The following is a 15599-nucleotide window of genomic DNA, read 5'->3' as shown; positions in this document are numbered from 1 at the left end:
TTGCTGTTTTAATCTGATTTGTAAACCACTCTGGAATTTGATAATAAATATTCTAAATAATAAATAAATAAATAAGATGTTGTTTCAGGTCAAGTAAAACATTCTGCTGGTCCGTGAGCTTCCCAAATGAGAGGGAAAGAGAGAGTGGCTATTCATAGACTCATTGGTTGTAGAGAGTGCATGTGGATCAAAGTTCTACATTTCCCCCCACCGTCTTCCCTTTGCTCTTGGATCCACTTAGCTGGAATAAGGGGTCATCTTAACCTTTGCAATGAGCACATACAAAGAGTTATAGAGTTGGAAACTGATACTTTGGGGGGGGGTTAATTTTTTTTTTTTTTTGAATGACCATTGCCTAAGTTGTGAGAGAACTTGTTTGGTTGTTTTTCTTTATATGAATTTTCATCTTCCCTTTCAGACAGACTCTCGAGGTGCCTAACAAAATTTTGAAAGAAAAGACATATTGGAACTGCCAAAACATTTACAACTAGTTCAGTCAGTAACCAGTAACAAAACAACAATAAAATCAAATGATATTAAAAGTCAGAGACCATAAAAACATCTTTATCACTCAATTAAATGCATTGAATGTAGGTGCCTGAGAAATTGTCAGGGAGTTCCAGTCCCGCATAAGATTGTGAGGCTGTATTGGTGGCTGCAGTGGGGAGGAGAGGAACCCCATTGCATGAGCAGAGATCTTCGAAATGAAAAGCTGCATAGCTTTGGAGGTATCTTTTGGTGTTTGAGTAGGGATTTCAAAGGCAGAAGCTCAACAATTTTAGGGTCTTCCTAAACAACAACTTTCGTGAGTATCCAACAGTTTCCTCTGCAGATAGCCTTGTTCGTTATGCTAGCTGGTTCTGGTTGGTAGTAATGGTTAGGGGGCCCTGCAGAGCAGATTTTGCAGGCATAGAAGGGGGCCTGCAGGGGATGGGAAGGGGAAGTACTAAATATTACCTTCCTGTTCCATTGACAGATGCCTTCTATTAACAAAGTGGCACCCATTGGATTTTACTCTTTTTGTGGTAATACTAACCCAGGAGTAGAAGAAAAGAGGCCACAGGAAAGAATTAAGCACTACATTAGGGTTTGTGTGTGCACATGTGCACATCTGGGTGAAACAGCTGCAGTCAAGAGATTTATCATTCATGTTGATCCTACTAATCCTCAGTCTGCCTTTTAGCTAGCTGGGAGAAGTACAGGATTTGGCTAGCAAAGGATAAACATGGTGGTTGGCGTAGTTTCTACGTGGCTTAGAGGTGTCAGGCATGCTGAATCAGCATACCTGCTATTAAGAGAGGAAGAAAAACAACGTTTTGCCTCGAAGTGCCCTCCAAGTGGATTAACGTATTTCCCCCTCCATTTCAAGTTAACCTTTTCATTAAGCCCATATCTCATCATATTGATAGGTGCTGCAGACTAGATGTTCAACAAATGCCACAACAATGGATGAACCCATGGTTGTTGTTGTGGTTGTGGTTGTTAACAATGGCCTAAAATTTGAACACACACTGGCTCGTTCAGGAAATTGAGATATGGATAATATCCACCATAAGATCATTTTTTTAAAAAATGGCCTTGCAATGGGAAAAAAAGGTCAGACCTGATCAGTGGATTAATCTACCCCGTATAATTCATGGCTCAGATTTCCGCATTTGTATATATAGACTAGCAGGGTCTAATAACTTAAAGTTGGATTTGTACCTGGTAGATTCAGTCCTGACGTCAGATGGCGACTTACACATTGGCCTTGGGTAAATCATGACCTTTCAAATCATGACCTTTCCGGATAAGTGAGGTAGAAATAACAATGAAGAACCTCATTGAACTGTGTCTAGGAAAGAGCTGGAAAAGGGGCATATTTACAATTTTAGCCATATGGGTAAAAATTTAACATAATAAATCCTGATCTGCATGTTTGCAGCACAGCGTCATTCATTATTGTCCATTATCATGTATTGAAGTGTTTTGCTGTTTTTATTAAACAGAAAATAAGTGCCAGAGGTGCAACAAAATCAAAGTTGTTGCATTAACATAGCCCATAATACTATTTGGAGTGTTGTGCCTAAACCCACGCAGCCTGTTTTGTGCATCAGCATGGACCTCATACAAGATCATGGCACACAGCAAGAGTAATAAATATGTCAAGCTGTGCACGCAATTAATCAATATGATTTAGCAACCATAATATTTTATAATTCAGTGGTGGGTTCAGAAAAAATTCTCATGGAAAAAGAGGCTTTTGCTTGAACATATGGAGAGAAAGATCCTAAATTACTGCAGTACGTAAAATTGTAATGTTGAACTGTAATGTGAATGGCTAAGTGAAGTGTGCCACATAAACACATAATAAAATGTAAAAAATGAGCTGTATGTGCCCAGCATCTGCCCACACTTTGCCTACATTGAGGCCAGAATAATCTGCTCTTTGTTTATATTAATACTGAAAAAGGTCCCCCCCCCCCACTTTTTTGCAAGCTAAACTAGTCACACATCTCCCTCCTCTCTGGATACTAGTGACCATAAGCTGCAAACTGACATCTTCCATCAAAGGAAACTACTGAGTGGTTTATCTGTTGAGATGCAAGCATTTCTAAATTATGCAAGGCAGAGTGATAACGAGATTGGAAGAAAGGCAAGACATTACAGTTTGGGCACAATGCGAAGTCATGCGTAGTAGTAGCTTGTACCCATATTCTTTTCCTAGTGCTGATAATTATTCAGTGCAGCGCCCGAGGGCAGGAATGAGCTCTGTGGCTACCCCTAACTCTTCCAATTAATTTTAGTGAATGATGTGAAGGATTTTAATAATTTCCTTTAATTTAAGGGAAAGGGGTAGGTTTTTGACATTCATTGACCCATGGATATACTTGAAAACATATTATAAAAAATAAATAAATCTGAAACCAAGTTTTTTAAAAAGAGTAGTTTTCAGCTATCTTGGTTTCTTAGCCCTATCTCAAGATGGAATCCATTCTCTCTCTCCCTCCCCACCCCCCAGTGCCGAACAAGTTGACATCACAGAAATAGCCAGTCCCTTTCAGTTGGTCTGTTCTTTTTGATACAAGCAAAGAAACTCTACTAGCTTGATGACTGCCAGGGTAAGTGTTCAGGAGCTGTACGTGTGTATGGTTACGCTGTGGGAAATCCTGTCTGACACTACAGTTGAGATAGTCCAAAACTGATTTGAGCTGTTCACTACATCTGGCACTGTGCTTTTCAGGGACTGAAGTGCCTGTTTCCCATTCAGAACAGACTGTACCCCAGAGTGAAGTGACCTCTCGTCTCCTCTTCCAGCCACATTCCTTTTTTACAATAACAAATCATTCCCATGATAGGCTCCCAACTATTTCCTGTTGAGCAGTTCTGTGGTAGGGGCAAAAAGGGTGACCAGAATCATTCCTGTTGCTACAGTATAAATCCTAAAGGAATAGTGGTGGTTGAGAGAGGGGAAAAAATAAACAACTGTCCATGGAGAAAGATAAGGGCTGTGTAAACACAATGAGGCTTTTTCTGGGTTTATTTGGACCTCACCATAGCTGGCACTTGGATGGATTATGAACGTATGCATATATTCTTACATTCTGAAGATGTAGGGGGCTAAAGAGGGTACTGTGCAATCAGCTTGTCAGAGGATGCTCACTTGAGCTCCTTTCTTCAGTTCTGGAACAGTACTTTTCTAGTTCTTCTCATCCTTTGGGGATGAGCGGTAGCTGCATCATATTATACTTGACTGCTACACTGTTAAGCTGCGTGTGAAAAAGACATTGTGCCTCTGCCTATTTCCTTGAAGTGAGGAGTAAAGAGGTGAGGTGTACCCAGTCCATGCGGCACAGAGACAGTCAATCTGCCACTGTACAGTGCCAACTCTTGATTCAACCTGCTGAAGAGCTATGATAGAAATTATTCTGACAAAGGACCAGTTACACCTGCCAAGATCCCCTCTTCTACAGAGCAACAGTGTAAGATCCTCATTCTCAGTCGATTGCATATGGTCTGAAACTCTCCAGATGTTTTGTACTACAACTCCCGGCTCTGATTGGAGTTGTGGCCCACAGAAGCCAAAGGGCACTACACTGAGAAAGGCTGACGCAAATGTCACCCTTTAGTAATAACAGCTGCTGCAAAATGGGTTTTCTCTGTTAGAGTCTTAACAATGCAAGTTGAAAGGGCAGAAACACAAATACCCAACACAGAGTCTGGATTCTTGAGGGTCACGTATGAGTCTGGATCACAGATCTTGCTGGCCACACATAAGAGATTCACAACTTCCATACGACAGATTTACAGCCAACTATTTGGCCATTAAAGAAGGTGGACATTATTTTCCTCTTTTCTTACTTGCCTCTTGATGTAAGCAGGGAAAAGTAACATGGAAAGAGGTTCAAAGAGATAAAAAGGGCACACTCACTTTTGCAGTTCTGCTACAAACACTAACATATTTTTTATTGCAGCCCCTCTCTTCCAGCCTAACCCAACTACAGCTTATCTTTTTAACCATTTTATCACCTCTTACTCATCCACCCCAACTTCTTGATATGCCTTCCTATCTCCAGATGCAAATGCATGACGTTAATTATTTGTATTCCATCTGGTAAGGTCAAATGTGTGGCATTTGATGGAATCCACATGGATTTTAAATGAAATGTAGTCTTTGAGTCAGCATGAAAGCCCTTTCTAGGAGTATGAGAACAGCTTTAGTGAGCAACAGAAAGATTTGTTCTCCAGTGTAGTACATTGAACCCTTCTGGGAAAGGGCCACGTTGAATAAACAGGAGTGCCCCCTCTCTTATTTTCCTTTTATCTCTTCCAGTCACGAAGTCACAATTTGAAAGAAAAAGAGCTAGGAATGATGAACATTTTCACAGAGATTGGAAATCCTCAATATTTTCTCGAGGTATTCATGTTTAATCATACAAGGGACAATGTAAAGACCCCATTATAAGCACTACTTCATACACTCCAACATTTCTCATAGGGATGTCCCATTCCATAACAATAATTTTACTATTTATACCCCACACTGCTTACTGGGTTTCCCCAGCCACTCTGGGCAGCTTTCAACATATTAAAAAACATCATTAAACATTAAATATTAAAAAAAATTCCTATACAGGATTGTCTTCATACAGGTCAAGAGTAAAATAACTCCATACCCTCCAACATTTCTCCAATGAAAACAGGGACATCCTAAGGAAAAGTGGGACATTCCGGGATCAAATCAGAAACTGGGATGGCTTCTCTAAATCAGGGACGTTCTTGGAAAATAAGGATACTTGGAAGGTCTGCTACTTTACTGCAAATTGTCCTATTAAAATGAGCTAGGAATACAGATGTGAGAAGGCTATCTGAAATAACACTGTAGCAATTGCCTCTCACACTGCTTTTGATTCTAGCCTTCATTTTAAATGATGTTTTCACATGTGATGCTAAAATAAAAGCATATTTAAGCCTCTTTGGCTTCACAATGCAAAATGTGAATCTTGTTAATGTGGAAGGTTTTGCAGCAGAGACAATAGGATGAACAGTGTAGGCAACATTGGCTCTGCATGCACATTATTAAATAGATTTAGAGCAACCAGTTTCAGCCTTATTTATAAAATCTCTCTAAATTGGGATCAGTGCTGATTCCTGCTAATCAACAGGTCCTGAAAATTCCTTTAAAGGTTCATTCATATCAAGCAGCACTCTACTTGCTTCACTTTTCTCATTTCACATCATTTTCCTTTTCATGCTGTGTCCTACTTTATTCTGAAATAGATTTTATTCTCACAGACCAACCCCTTCTACCAAGATTGTATGTTCTTCACATGTAATTGGAAATTGTGACAATATATATAGAATTGGTTTAAAATTCAGATTACAATTAAAATAAATCTGAGCTTCCCTAGAAGAAAATCCTTACTTTCCATCAGGGTTGTTTTACAATGGAGATGGATATAAATGCAACTAGGCAGCTTATATGGCATATGACTGTTTAAAAAGCTAAGTAAACAGGAAGTAAATTCTTCCATGTGAACAAGACCTGGGAAAGCAGGGGGGGGGAAATCACAAGACATTGGGAAAAGTTGATGAATAAATCAGAAACACATTAAGATTTGCTGGTAAATCAATTAATTCAAGCTGAAGTGATGGAATAAGAAAAATATCTGGTGACCACACGTAATTTAAAAACTCATTTCCCCTTCGAAGCTGAGCAGGCAACCAGGAGGCCAAGACACAACGTCCTGGTTCAACAGCAGTTCTTGCAGCCAGACCTGGCACAGTCTTTAGGAGCTCTGCTGATGCAGTGTAAGATTTTGGCATGACTTCTGGTTTAGTTTTTGCTTCTCATGCCATCATGGGAAGAAAGCTGTCTGTGCTGACACTAGTGCTACTTATCTTTATGTTGGATATGCTGCTACTGCTACTACTACTACTACTTATAATTATTATTTCTTCATCAAGTTTAACAGCAGCTGCAGATAGCAGCTTCCCTCATGTGCCAAACAGTTTCAGCAGGGGCAAGTTTCACACTGGAAAGTGTTACACTCCTATCCTTTTGCACCATAGTCTAGATCATGGGTAGGCAAACTAAGGCCTGGGGGCTGGATCTGGCCCAATCACCTTCTAAATCTGGCCCGCGAACGGTCTGGGAATCAGCGTGTTTTTACATGAGTAGAATGTGTCCTTTTATTTAAAATGCATCTCTGGGTTATTTGTGGGGCATAGGAATTCATTCATCCCCCCCCCCCCAATATAGTCCAGCCCCCCACAAGGTCTGAGGGACAGTGGACCGGCCCCCTGCTGAAAACGTTTGCTGACCCCAGGGTCTAGATCCTGATCCCCACCACCAATGGCTACAATTTAACTTAAAAATGTGGAAACATTCATCACCAAACAGTATGCTTAACATAAAGTTTGGCCTGTAGTTGGGTTGGTATTACTATCTAGATATTATAAAATGGGATTTCTGACATGGTGGCAGTGCAGAATCTGACATTCAGCAGCCATAGTGCAGCCTACCAAATCCCATAGCCTTCCTACCTGGTGAATCTTCAGTATATGATTGCACCCAAACAGATTTATTTGTGGCATTCACTTTTATGGTCCTGCATCGGGGGGTCTAGGCTGTTCAAAAGTACGACATGTTAAATAGTTTAGACTTTAGGGTATTTCCTGTTTCTCAGCCTTTTATCTGTGTACTGGAGACAGCGACTCGTCACTTTTCTCACGAGGATAAAGTTTGGTGACTGAGCCATAATGGCAAGGATCAGTGTTTAATTTCCAGGGAGAAAGCTGATTAAGTCTACTTGAGAGCCACATCCTGTGGACCATAAAAATGTTTTTAAAGTAAAATAAATAAATACTTATGTTAGTATGGTAACATAGTGCTGGCTTGATTTGCATTAGTAATGCAGTTTCTTAGTCTCAGTATTAACTCCTTGCTGCAGTGAGAAATAGCTCTGTACTGTGCCTGTTTGCTATTCTACCCCACTGAAAACCAAAAATGAAACCAGAGTACATGCATGCTTCAGAGGTGATTACTGAAGAGGAGGAATGCAGAGCCAAAGAGGAACAAAATAGGAAGAAACTAGAGGGCAGGGGATGAAAGTGCAGTGAGGAAAGGTGCTGGTGTTCACCATGATTATTATGTTTTTTAAATGTAAAGGTTATATGAACCTGATAGTCTGGTAGGGCAGAGAAAGCTCAGCTTCTTAGAAAAACAATTTTAACCTGGGCAAATAGCTTTCCAAAAGGTGCCATGAGCAGCAGTGAGCAGGAGTATGCCTTTGGTCACCAATGACGCCATGGGCACCATCCATCAGCTGCTCATGACATCCAAGTGAGGTCCTTTCAAGGCACAATCAATCAAAATAGGAACACTAGCAGAGCGGGTGGGTGGGGGAAATCAGGAGGGGGTTGCATTTCCCAGCACCATTAACTTGTGGTTTGAGGGCTTGCAAAATGAAATTTCCCCACAACTGATGTACTATCTGGAGGGAAAACATTTGGATTTCCTGTGCAGCTGAGTGATGTCTGCACATTCCCTTGAAACAGTTGTCTGGAAAGGGACTACTTCTTGGGAAAAGAACATTTATTTGCTTCTTTGTTTTTCTAGCCTTCTTCAACCTGAAAGCTCAAGAGGATAATAAAAATATGTATTTTTAAAGAGTGAGATGTCATTATTAAAAGCTACCCTATGTGCACCTTCTGCCACCTTCACTCTGAAAGCCAGCCCAGACTGATAGGACTCTGCTTGGATTTTATTACACCTACAGGGTGAGACTGTTCCATATCTAGGGAATGGCCACAGAGAATGCCTCATTGCTGTGTGAGAACAGTATCAGAAAGAAGATGTTCTTGGCGGATCTTACAGATTGGAATGGGATATATGGGAGGACCTAGTCTTAACGGTATATGGGGCTTAAACCATTTAAGACCGTTTATGTAGGCTAAAACCAGGAAAGAGAAGGGAGCTAATGATCACGGCTGCAATATTCTCCAGGTGAGTTGTGCAAATCGCATAACAGAGAGACAAATCCAATTTTGATACAGCAAGCAGGTGTGCGAGTGAAGGGTGCTGGTTCCTTCACATAGTCCCCATCCCAGGTTGCTGAGCTAAGCACTCAGGGAAGAAAACTGGGGGAATAAGCCACTAGGGAGGAGAACACCTCAACCATGCTCCCCCTTTGCTGATAAAATCAGATCCACAAATGTTATTTAGATATATGATATGGGCATGCTCTCTTCAGGCAGAGAGTTACTTCTTCAGGCAGAAAGTTGGCTCTTTCTATTGGCCCATATGAGACCAGCACGGGTGGGTGGGCCTGGTGAACATTTAATATTCCTTACCCCTACGGCTGTGATTCGTGGGTTCCCACTTAATTTTATTCTGATTTTAAATGTGATTTTGAACTGTATTTTAACCAATCATTTGATTTTGTGTTTTTAATGTATTATATATTTGGTGTTAGCCACCCTGAGCCCGGTCTTGGCTGGGAAGGGTGGGGTAGAAATAATAATAATAATAATAATAATAATAATAATAATAATAATAATAATAATATCCTCCCTTTGAATCCTATGGGAATAAAGGGAGCAGCTGTGCATAGTAAAATTGAATGAATAGGCATTTCCTTATAAATGAGATTCCCACCCCATTACATTTACAGTGGTACCTCTGGATGCGAACGGGATCTGTTCCGGAGCCCCATTCACTTCCTGAGCATCACTTCCTGATGCGTCTACGTGTGCATGGGTCGCAATTTGCTGCTTCTGTACATGCATGTGACATCATTTTGAGCATCTGCACATGCGCGAGTGGCGAAATGCGGAAGTAACCCGTTCCATTACTTCCGAGTCGTTGCAGAACGCAACCCGAAAATGCTCAACCTGAAGCTACTTTAACCCGAGGTATGACTGTATACAGTTATCAAGCTACCATTGTGATATGAAGGTTAGTCCTTGTGGGGTATGGAGAAGTTCTCACTTCTGTTCAGAAATAGTAATACTCTAATCCTATGCATGCACATTGGGTTTAGTGTAACTTATACCCAAGTATGTATACATAGAATGGCAGCCTAACTTTTCTGGAATTATCCATTTATTGTTTTACAACACTTGCCTATAATGCATATCCGTCATAATGGTTCACAAAGCACTTCGCAATAATAAAATGAGTCTTGTATCATGTGTTGTATCAAGGAAGGTCCACCAGGGGGGTAGGGGTAAGGAGATGTTTTTAAGAGTCATGTTTTTGAGAGCCCTTTCTCCAGTTAAACTGGTGTTTCAGCTGCCACTGCTGCTGCCATCTCTGGGCATGTGGTATCAACCGATCAGAGTTCATAGAGCTATTATGAGCAAAGGTCACTGGAGTCACTATGGACATGTGATGTACAAAGACCCCAGCCCAGCCCTCTTGCTGCTGATGGTGGTGGCAAAGAAAGCTCATGAGGGAGGGAGGAATCTTCTTTGCAGGCCAACATGTGTCCCTATAGTCACTAGAACTGTGGAATGATAGAATTACGGCCGAATTGGTCTTCTTCAAACAAAGTCTTTATAAAAAAAACCTTGCAAAAATATTCAGTACATACTTAACACAAGAAATATGATAAACAGATTGTATAAGCTGAAATCTGTAGTGTACTGATCTCTGCATGCTGGCAAGGCACATATTTCATTTTGCTAAGGAAAACATATCACAGGAAGGGGCATACAAATTACACCATCTCTTGGAATTTATTTATTCTTTCAGTGGTCTCAGCCAGATAGGATTCCATCCCAAGTATTGGTGGTGGGTTGGGAGCTGGGTGAGTGATTCAGATTCCAGCAAGGCAAAGCCAGTTTCCAGTTCTAGTAAGGCAATGCCAAATATGGTAAGGGTCAAGTTCCAGCAAGGCAAAGTTCAAGCAAAGCAAGTAGCACCCTGGATAGCTCCATGCAAAGCTCAGGCTGAAAGGTCATGCAAGCAAATTCAAAATGCTTCAATGGCAGGCAAACACAAAGCGAGCCCTAAATAGAGCGGGCGGTGATCTCCCCTTCCAGCGCTCAAAGCCTCTTCATTTAAAGGGGTCTGGCCCAATTCAGCAACCAGGGGAAATGATGGTTTCACTGAGGCAATGTGAACTCAACAGACTAGGGAGGTGCTGGCAACTCAGACTCTGCTTTTGCTAAACCTTCTGGTGCAGTGGGAACATATGGCAATGATATTTCCTCTGAATCCCTGGCCTTGTTCCTTGAAGAGTCATGACAACTTTCAAAGAGTCATAAGAAGACAATGAATTTCTAATTGGCCACTGCGCTTAGGAAAGTTGGGTTGTTTTTTTTAATAGAATCAGTCACACACCATATCATATATAGGCAACAGCAAATCCATATGCAACCCCATATATTTTAGATTTTTTAAAAGAAAGGATTTTAAAGAAACTGTGAGTGTTAGAGATCAATCACATAACCAGGCACAGCACACCCATGAGGCAAAAGTGGTGATCTCACCAAAACCTGACAAGATATTGTGGAGTGCACAACATCTCACAAGATTTCAGTGAAATCTTGCTGGAAAACAGCACCACTTCTTCGGTGAAGGTGGCCTAGTGGGTGGTGCGGTAGGGCAGGGCAAGGCAGGTTGGCACTTCCTATTTTGCATTGAGCGGCAATACAGGATGCATTGTCCTGCTCATAGTCATTCGCTATTTTACTAAAAGTACCCTGAGTGGCATACTGAATATCCATAAGAACATAGTAAAAAGTACTACAGCCAGTTTCTAAATAAAGGGTGTGGCCTCCATCTTCAGGCTCACTGTCTCATCTGTAAAGTGGGAATAAAAGGAATTTACTCCACAGTTCTATAATTTGCTAACTTTGCAAAAAAATAAATAGATCACTGTATAAACCCCAAGTGTTATGATTAGTAGTAATCCTCACATGTACTGGAGAAGTGTTGTTGCTCAGAAGACATGTATAAAAGTCAGATGAGTTGTAGTGGTTTCAAACATACACACTCTGTACACCTACTATATCCAGCTAGTAAAATAAATTGGCCCTTAGATGACGCAGGAAGTACCATGAGTCGTCACAAAGATGCTTCATAGCTCATTAATCTGGAATGCTGTGGTTATGATCCTATGCTAACGCTGTTCCAAAATTAAAGCTGAGGAATTATGAGCAATCCCTGCAGACTCTGTTTGGATCTTCAGCAATCAGCATGCACTCAATACACAACCAACTTATAGTGTGGAGGAAGATAGCATAGGCTGGCTGTTCACCAACATTGATCCAGTGTATGACCAGTCCAAGGATTTGCACTTTGTGGACTTGCCTTCTGTATGAGGCTCGCTTCAATGTTCATTGTCAAAAGGTTGGCAGCCAAAACCCATATTGAACTTTTGATTACCTTGGATTTCCCTTTCTGATTTCCTCTCTCCACCTACGCTGGTGGTCCCTGTCTGGGGCTGAGAAAGAGGATGTTAGTAATTAAGTCTACAGGGAGAAGATGTCTCCTGTGGAATTGCTAGTCACATTTGTAATCTCATGTTTTCTCCAAAGGAACTTGGGTATTCTCCAGCTTTCTACTCACAAGAATTTGCTTTTTTTAACAGGGCATTGCTTGCTACGAAAGAAGCTCCCATGATGCGACTTCTGTTTTTGAAGATGCTCCTCTTCTTGCTGTTCTTTCTCACAGGTAAGCAAACACATGACTAAGTGTGTCTGTGTGAACTGCTCAAGGAATGCCCACGGTGCACAGGATAGATGAAGAGAAAAGGAGGTGCAGATATGACAATTCTCCTGTTGAGACATGTCCCCCTGTCTTAGCCATGTGCATGCAGTGTTAGTGTGCAGGCACAGTAGCATTTAAAAGAAAGACTTTTTCCCCTTCATAGGCTGCGACATGCTCATTTTCCTGTTCTTGTAGGGCAGGCCTGTACAACTCGCAAAACAGGAATAAATACGCAGCCCACAATTCCATTTAAAGCAGCTATGAGGAACTAGATTTAGGTTGAAGACAGAGGCTTGGATGAACCCAAGTATGTGCAATGTGCTTCTGTATAGGCAAGGGAGAGGCTAATTTTGCTTATCAGTGGTAGCCTCTAAAACAAGAATGGTGAGCCTGTGGCCCTCTAGAAGTTGCTGGACTTCAACCCCTTTAATCTCTGGCAATTGGCCATGCAGGCTGGGAATTGGAATCCAACAACATCTGGAGGACTTCAGGTTCTCAAACTCTGTCTTGAAGGTTGGAGGCTTTCTCGAGCATGTGCTAGTTTAATGTTTAAATGCTCTCTTTTCTCCCTATAGGGTGTTATTAATAGATCATCAATAAATGTAAAAAGGAAATAAATATCATTTATTTTATTGTTTATTATTTATTTAAAACATTTATATGCTACCCCTCTTTAAAGTAATTTCACTGCCTTGTAAGTGAAACAATTAAAAATGATTCAATATACAATTGCAAACAATCAGATAAGAACCGCATATATCACAATACATAAACAAAATGGGGTGGAATGAGCTGCTGCCACAGAGGGTCCAAAACCTTTAGGGAGATTTTAAGGGGCATATAAGGGTTGCTATCAGAAAAGGGAAGTTGAAACTACCCTGTGTTTAAGCAGAAGTACCCACATGCTTCTCTGAAGCTAAACCAAATTAAAGGATTGTGGGGGTTTTTTCAGAAAGTTTAAGTCGCTTTTAAAAAGGGATGCTTCTGGTGGTTTGCTGTACACTCTTCCTGCTTTTTTCAGATGTTGTGTGGTATTGTTTCAAAAAATTGCAAAATTTCATCAGAAGTGACAGTGGGATGAAAGAAATGTTTGTGTGTGCATAGTAGGGTTGTCAGCTTTTCATCATGTTGCTGTGTCCTGAAACACAGCCAGATGGGCAGGGTATAAATAAATAATAATAATAATAATAATAATTATTATTATTATTATTATTATTATTATTATTAAAATGCAGCTTTATGTGCAAACATTAGCAGACTGGCACATCCACTCAGTGAAATGCTTCGCTTGAAGTTGCCGTTGCTGTTGGATGGACTGAGTTCACCTTGGTCGCTTATAAATAGCAATGTTTAAGGAATTAATTATTTGTGAATTTCAGTATGAACTGATCTGATCCACATCTCCTGGATTATTATGCAGTTTGAAGTACAGTTATCCCTCAGTCTTTGCACCTTTCTTGGCTTAAAAAAAAATACCCTAATGCATATAAAGATGGAGAAATAGATTTAGAAATGTGTGTTTTGAGGGGGGGTTCAAAATGTATATTTATTAGAAAATACATTCAAAAATATGAATTTTGAATTATTTTTAAATTGGAGATTAAATGGAGAAATGGAGCACATGCAAACCAATACAGACTAGAAATAAAGTGACCTGTTCATCCCTATTTGCAAATTGTGCAGGTCTCTTAAAGTGTTTTTCTCCTTCTTTCTACACAAATGGAAGATTTCTGGCAGAGGTTTTCTGGCAGCTGAAGAAGCTGTCTATCTGACATCCTTCAGGCAAGGGACCTTCAAAATAAAGATTTTGTGCCTTGGCACCAAATGAAACAACATGAGCACCTTCACTTTCTTTACGCTCCAAGAGCAAGGCCAGAACTGCTTCCTAGATGCCCACGCTCAAAACTTACTGCTTCACAGTCTCCACTGCTGTCCCTCAACATCCTGTTTTCCCCCTGCTACAATTACACCTTTTATTCATGTTATTTTCTAAATGTCCTGAGCATAGTAAGTCACTGTTGCTGTATTTGTGGGGAACATTTTTTTATTATTATTTAGATGTGGGCAAAATATGTTTAAAAAGCAGATCAGGGTGGCTGTTCATTTGTTTTAAGACAACAACAAAAACAAAAGTCTTTCAAATATTTTGGGTCCCTTTCCTATATTTTTCCATTTTTGTTGTGTATTATTTCATTGTTTTTAACATTTGTAAGCCACCTCTTAATGGAAAGGCAGGGTGCCGAAAAGCACCATAAATAAATAAAGTAATCCATATTTTGGAAGCTCAGATTGATGAGTTTTGAAATCCTGGAATTGGCAGTACTACATGGAGAGATAGCCTGGTGATAAATCTGCAAGACTCTTTCTGTCTTTCTAAGACAAGCTGCAGTGTGCATTTCTAAACAGAAGCATTTTGCACTCTCCTTTCATTGTCCTATGCAATGGGAAATGATTTGTGACTGTTGTACTTCCATGACCAATATAATAACTGTGGGAGCACAATTACACAATGAGAAGGAGGACAGTTAAGTGGAGTATAGCATATCCTTCTTATATGGCTGTTTCCACTCTCTAGTAACATTGGGAAACCTCTCTGCAAAAGCTAGGAAGCTGGCAGCTGTGATGGGCTCATAGGAAGCAATTCAGGAAGACATTGTCTACCTTGACATTTCCGAAAGATTTCCTGGCAATTTTACTTTTAGGTTTGTTGCGATTTTCCTCTCACATTTGGAACATGACTAGATCTATCCAACACAACCTGCAAATGAAATCACATAATGGAAATAAGTGTCATGGAAGACACTTCACCTTTTAAATACATGATAGGAAAAAAGCAATGAAATGCAGTTTGTTCCTATGAGTCTCCCCTTCTTCAACTTAGTATTAAAAAGCCAGAATATTAAACGTTCTAGGAGAAGAAAATATATGCATTATCCTGTGGCTTTCCTATGGCCAGGCATAGGCAAACTTGGCCCTCCAGCTGTTTTTGGACTACAACTCCCATCATCCCTAGCTAACAGGACCAGTGGTCAGGGATGATGGGAGTTGTAGTCCCAAAACATCTGGAGGGCTGAGTTTGCCTATGCCTGCCTATGGCCCTGTGCTGATGTCTGACAGTGCAATCCTATTCACGTCTACTCAGAAGTAAATCTTATTTAATGTAATGGTACCTGTCTCTTGGTAAGTGCGTAGAGGATTGCAACCTTAATTATCTATTCACACCATATAATCATCATTGAGCAAATCTGTGTTTTCTTTATAATGTTTGGTTTTGCCATAACAAAGCAATTAAGGACCAACACCAGGCTCTCACTTTTGGTTGAGAAATAGTAGGTGGAGAAAGAGGCCAATTATCTCATATATGCCTATGAATTTTTATGAAACATCTGTGATTGACCAG

The 15599-nt window shown here is 40.4% G+C and overlaps 1 protein-coding gene across 4 annotated transcripts in view; it reads left to right on the top strand.

Annotated features, from left to right (window-relative positions):
• The window catches only part of PDGFRB (platelet derived growth factor receptor beta), a 76053-nt gene that overhangs the window by 18289 nt on the left and 42165 nt on the right, over positions 1-15599 (top strand). Inside the window, exons 2-3 of one of the 4 annotated variants that reach the window (XM_028718274.2) lie at positions 3002-3101; positions 12081-12163. In XM_028718274.2, the coding sequence (XP_028574107.2) occupies positions 12109-12163 (55 nt within the window). In that variant the 5' untranslated portion in view covers positions 3002-3101; positions 12081-12108. Of the gene's footprint in view, positions 1-3001; positions 3102-9376; positions 9397-12080; positions 12164-14032; positions 14207-15599 lie in introns of those variants that run through there. The other 3 variants (XM_077924611.1, XM_028718271.2, XM_077924612.1) reach the window with 3 other exon arrangements.

The sequence above is a fragment of the Podarcis muralis genome, chromosome 2, assembly GCF_964188315.1.
Source record: "Podarcis muralis chromosome 2, rPodMur119.hap1.1, whole genome shotgun sequence".
Taxonomy (NCBI): domain Eukaryota; kingdom Metazoa; phylum Chordata; class Lepidosauria; order Squamata; family Lacertidae; genus Podarcis; species Podarcis muralis.
This window is presented reverse-complemented; position numbering and strand designations above follow the sequence as displayed.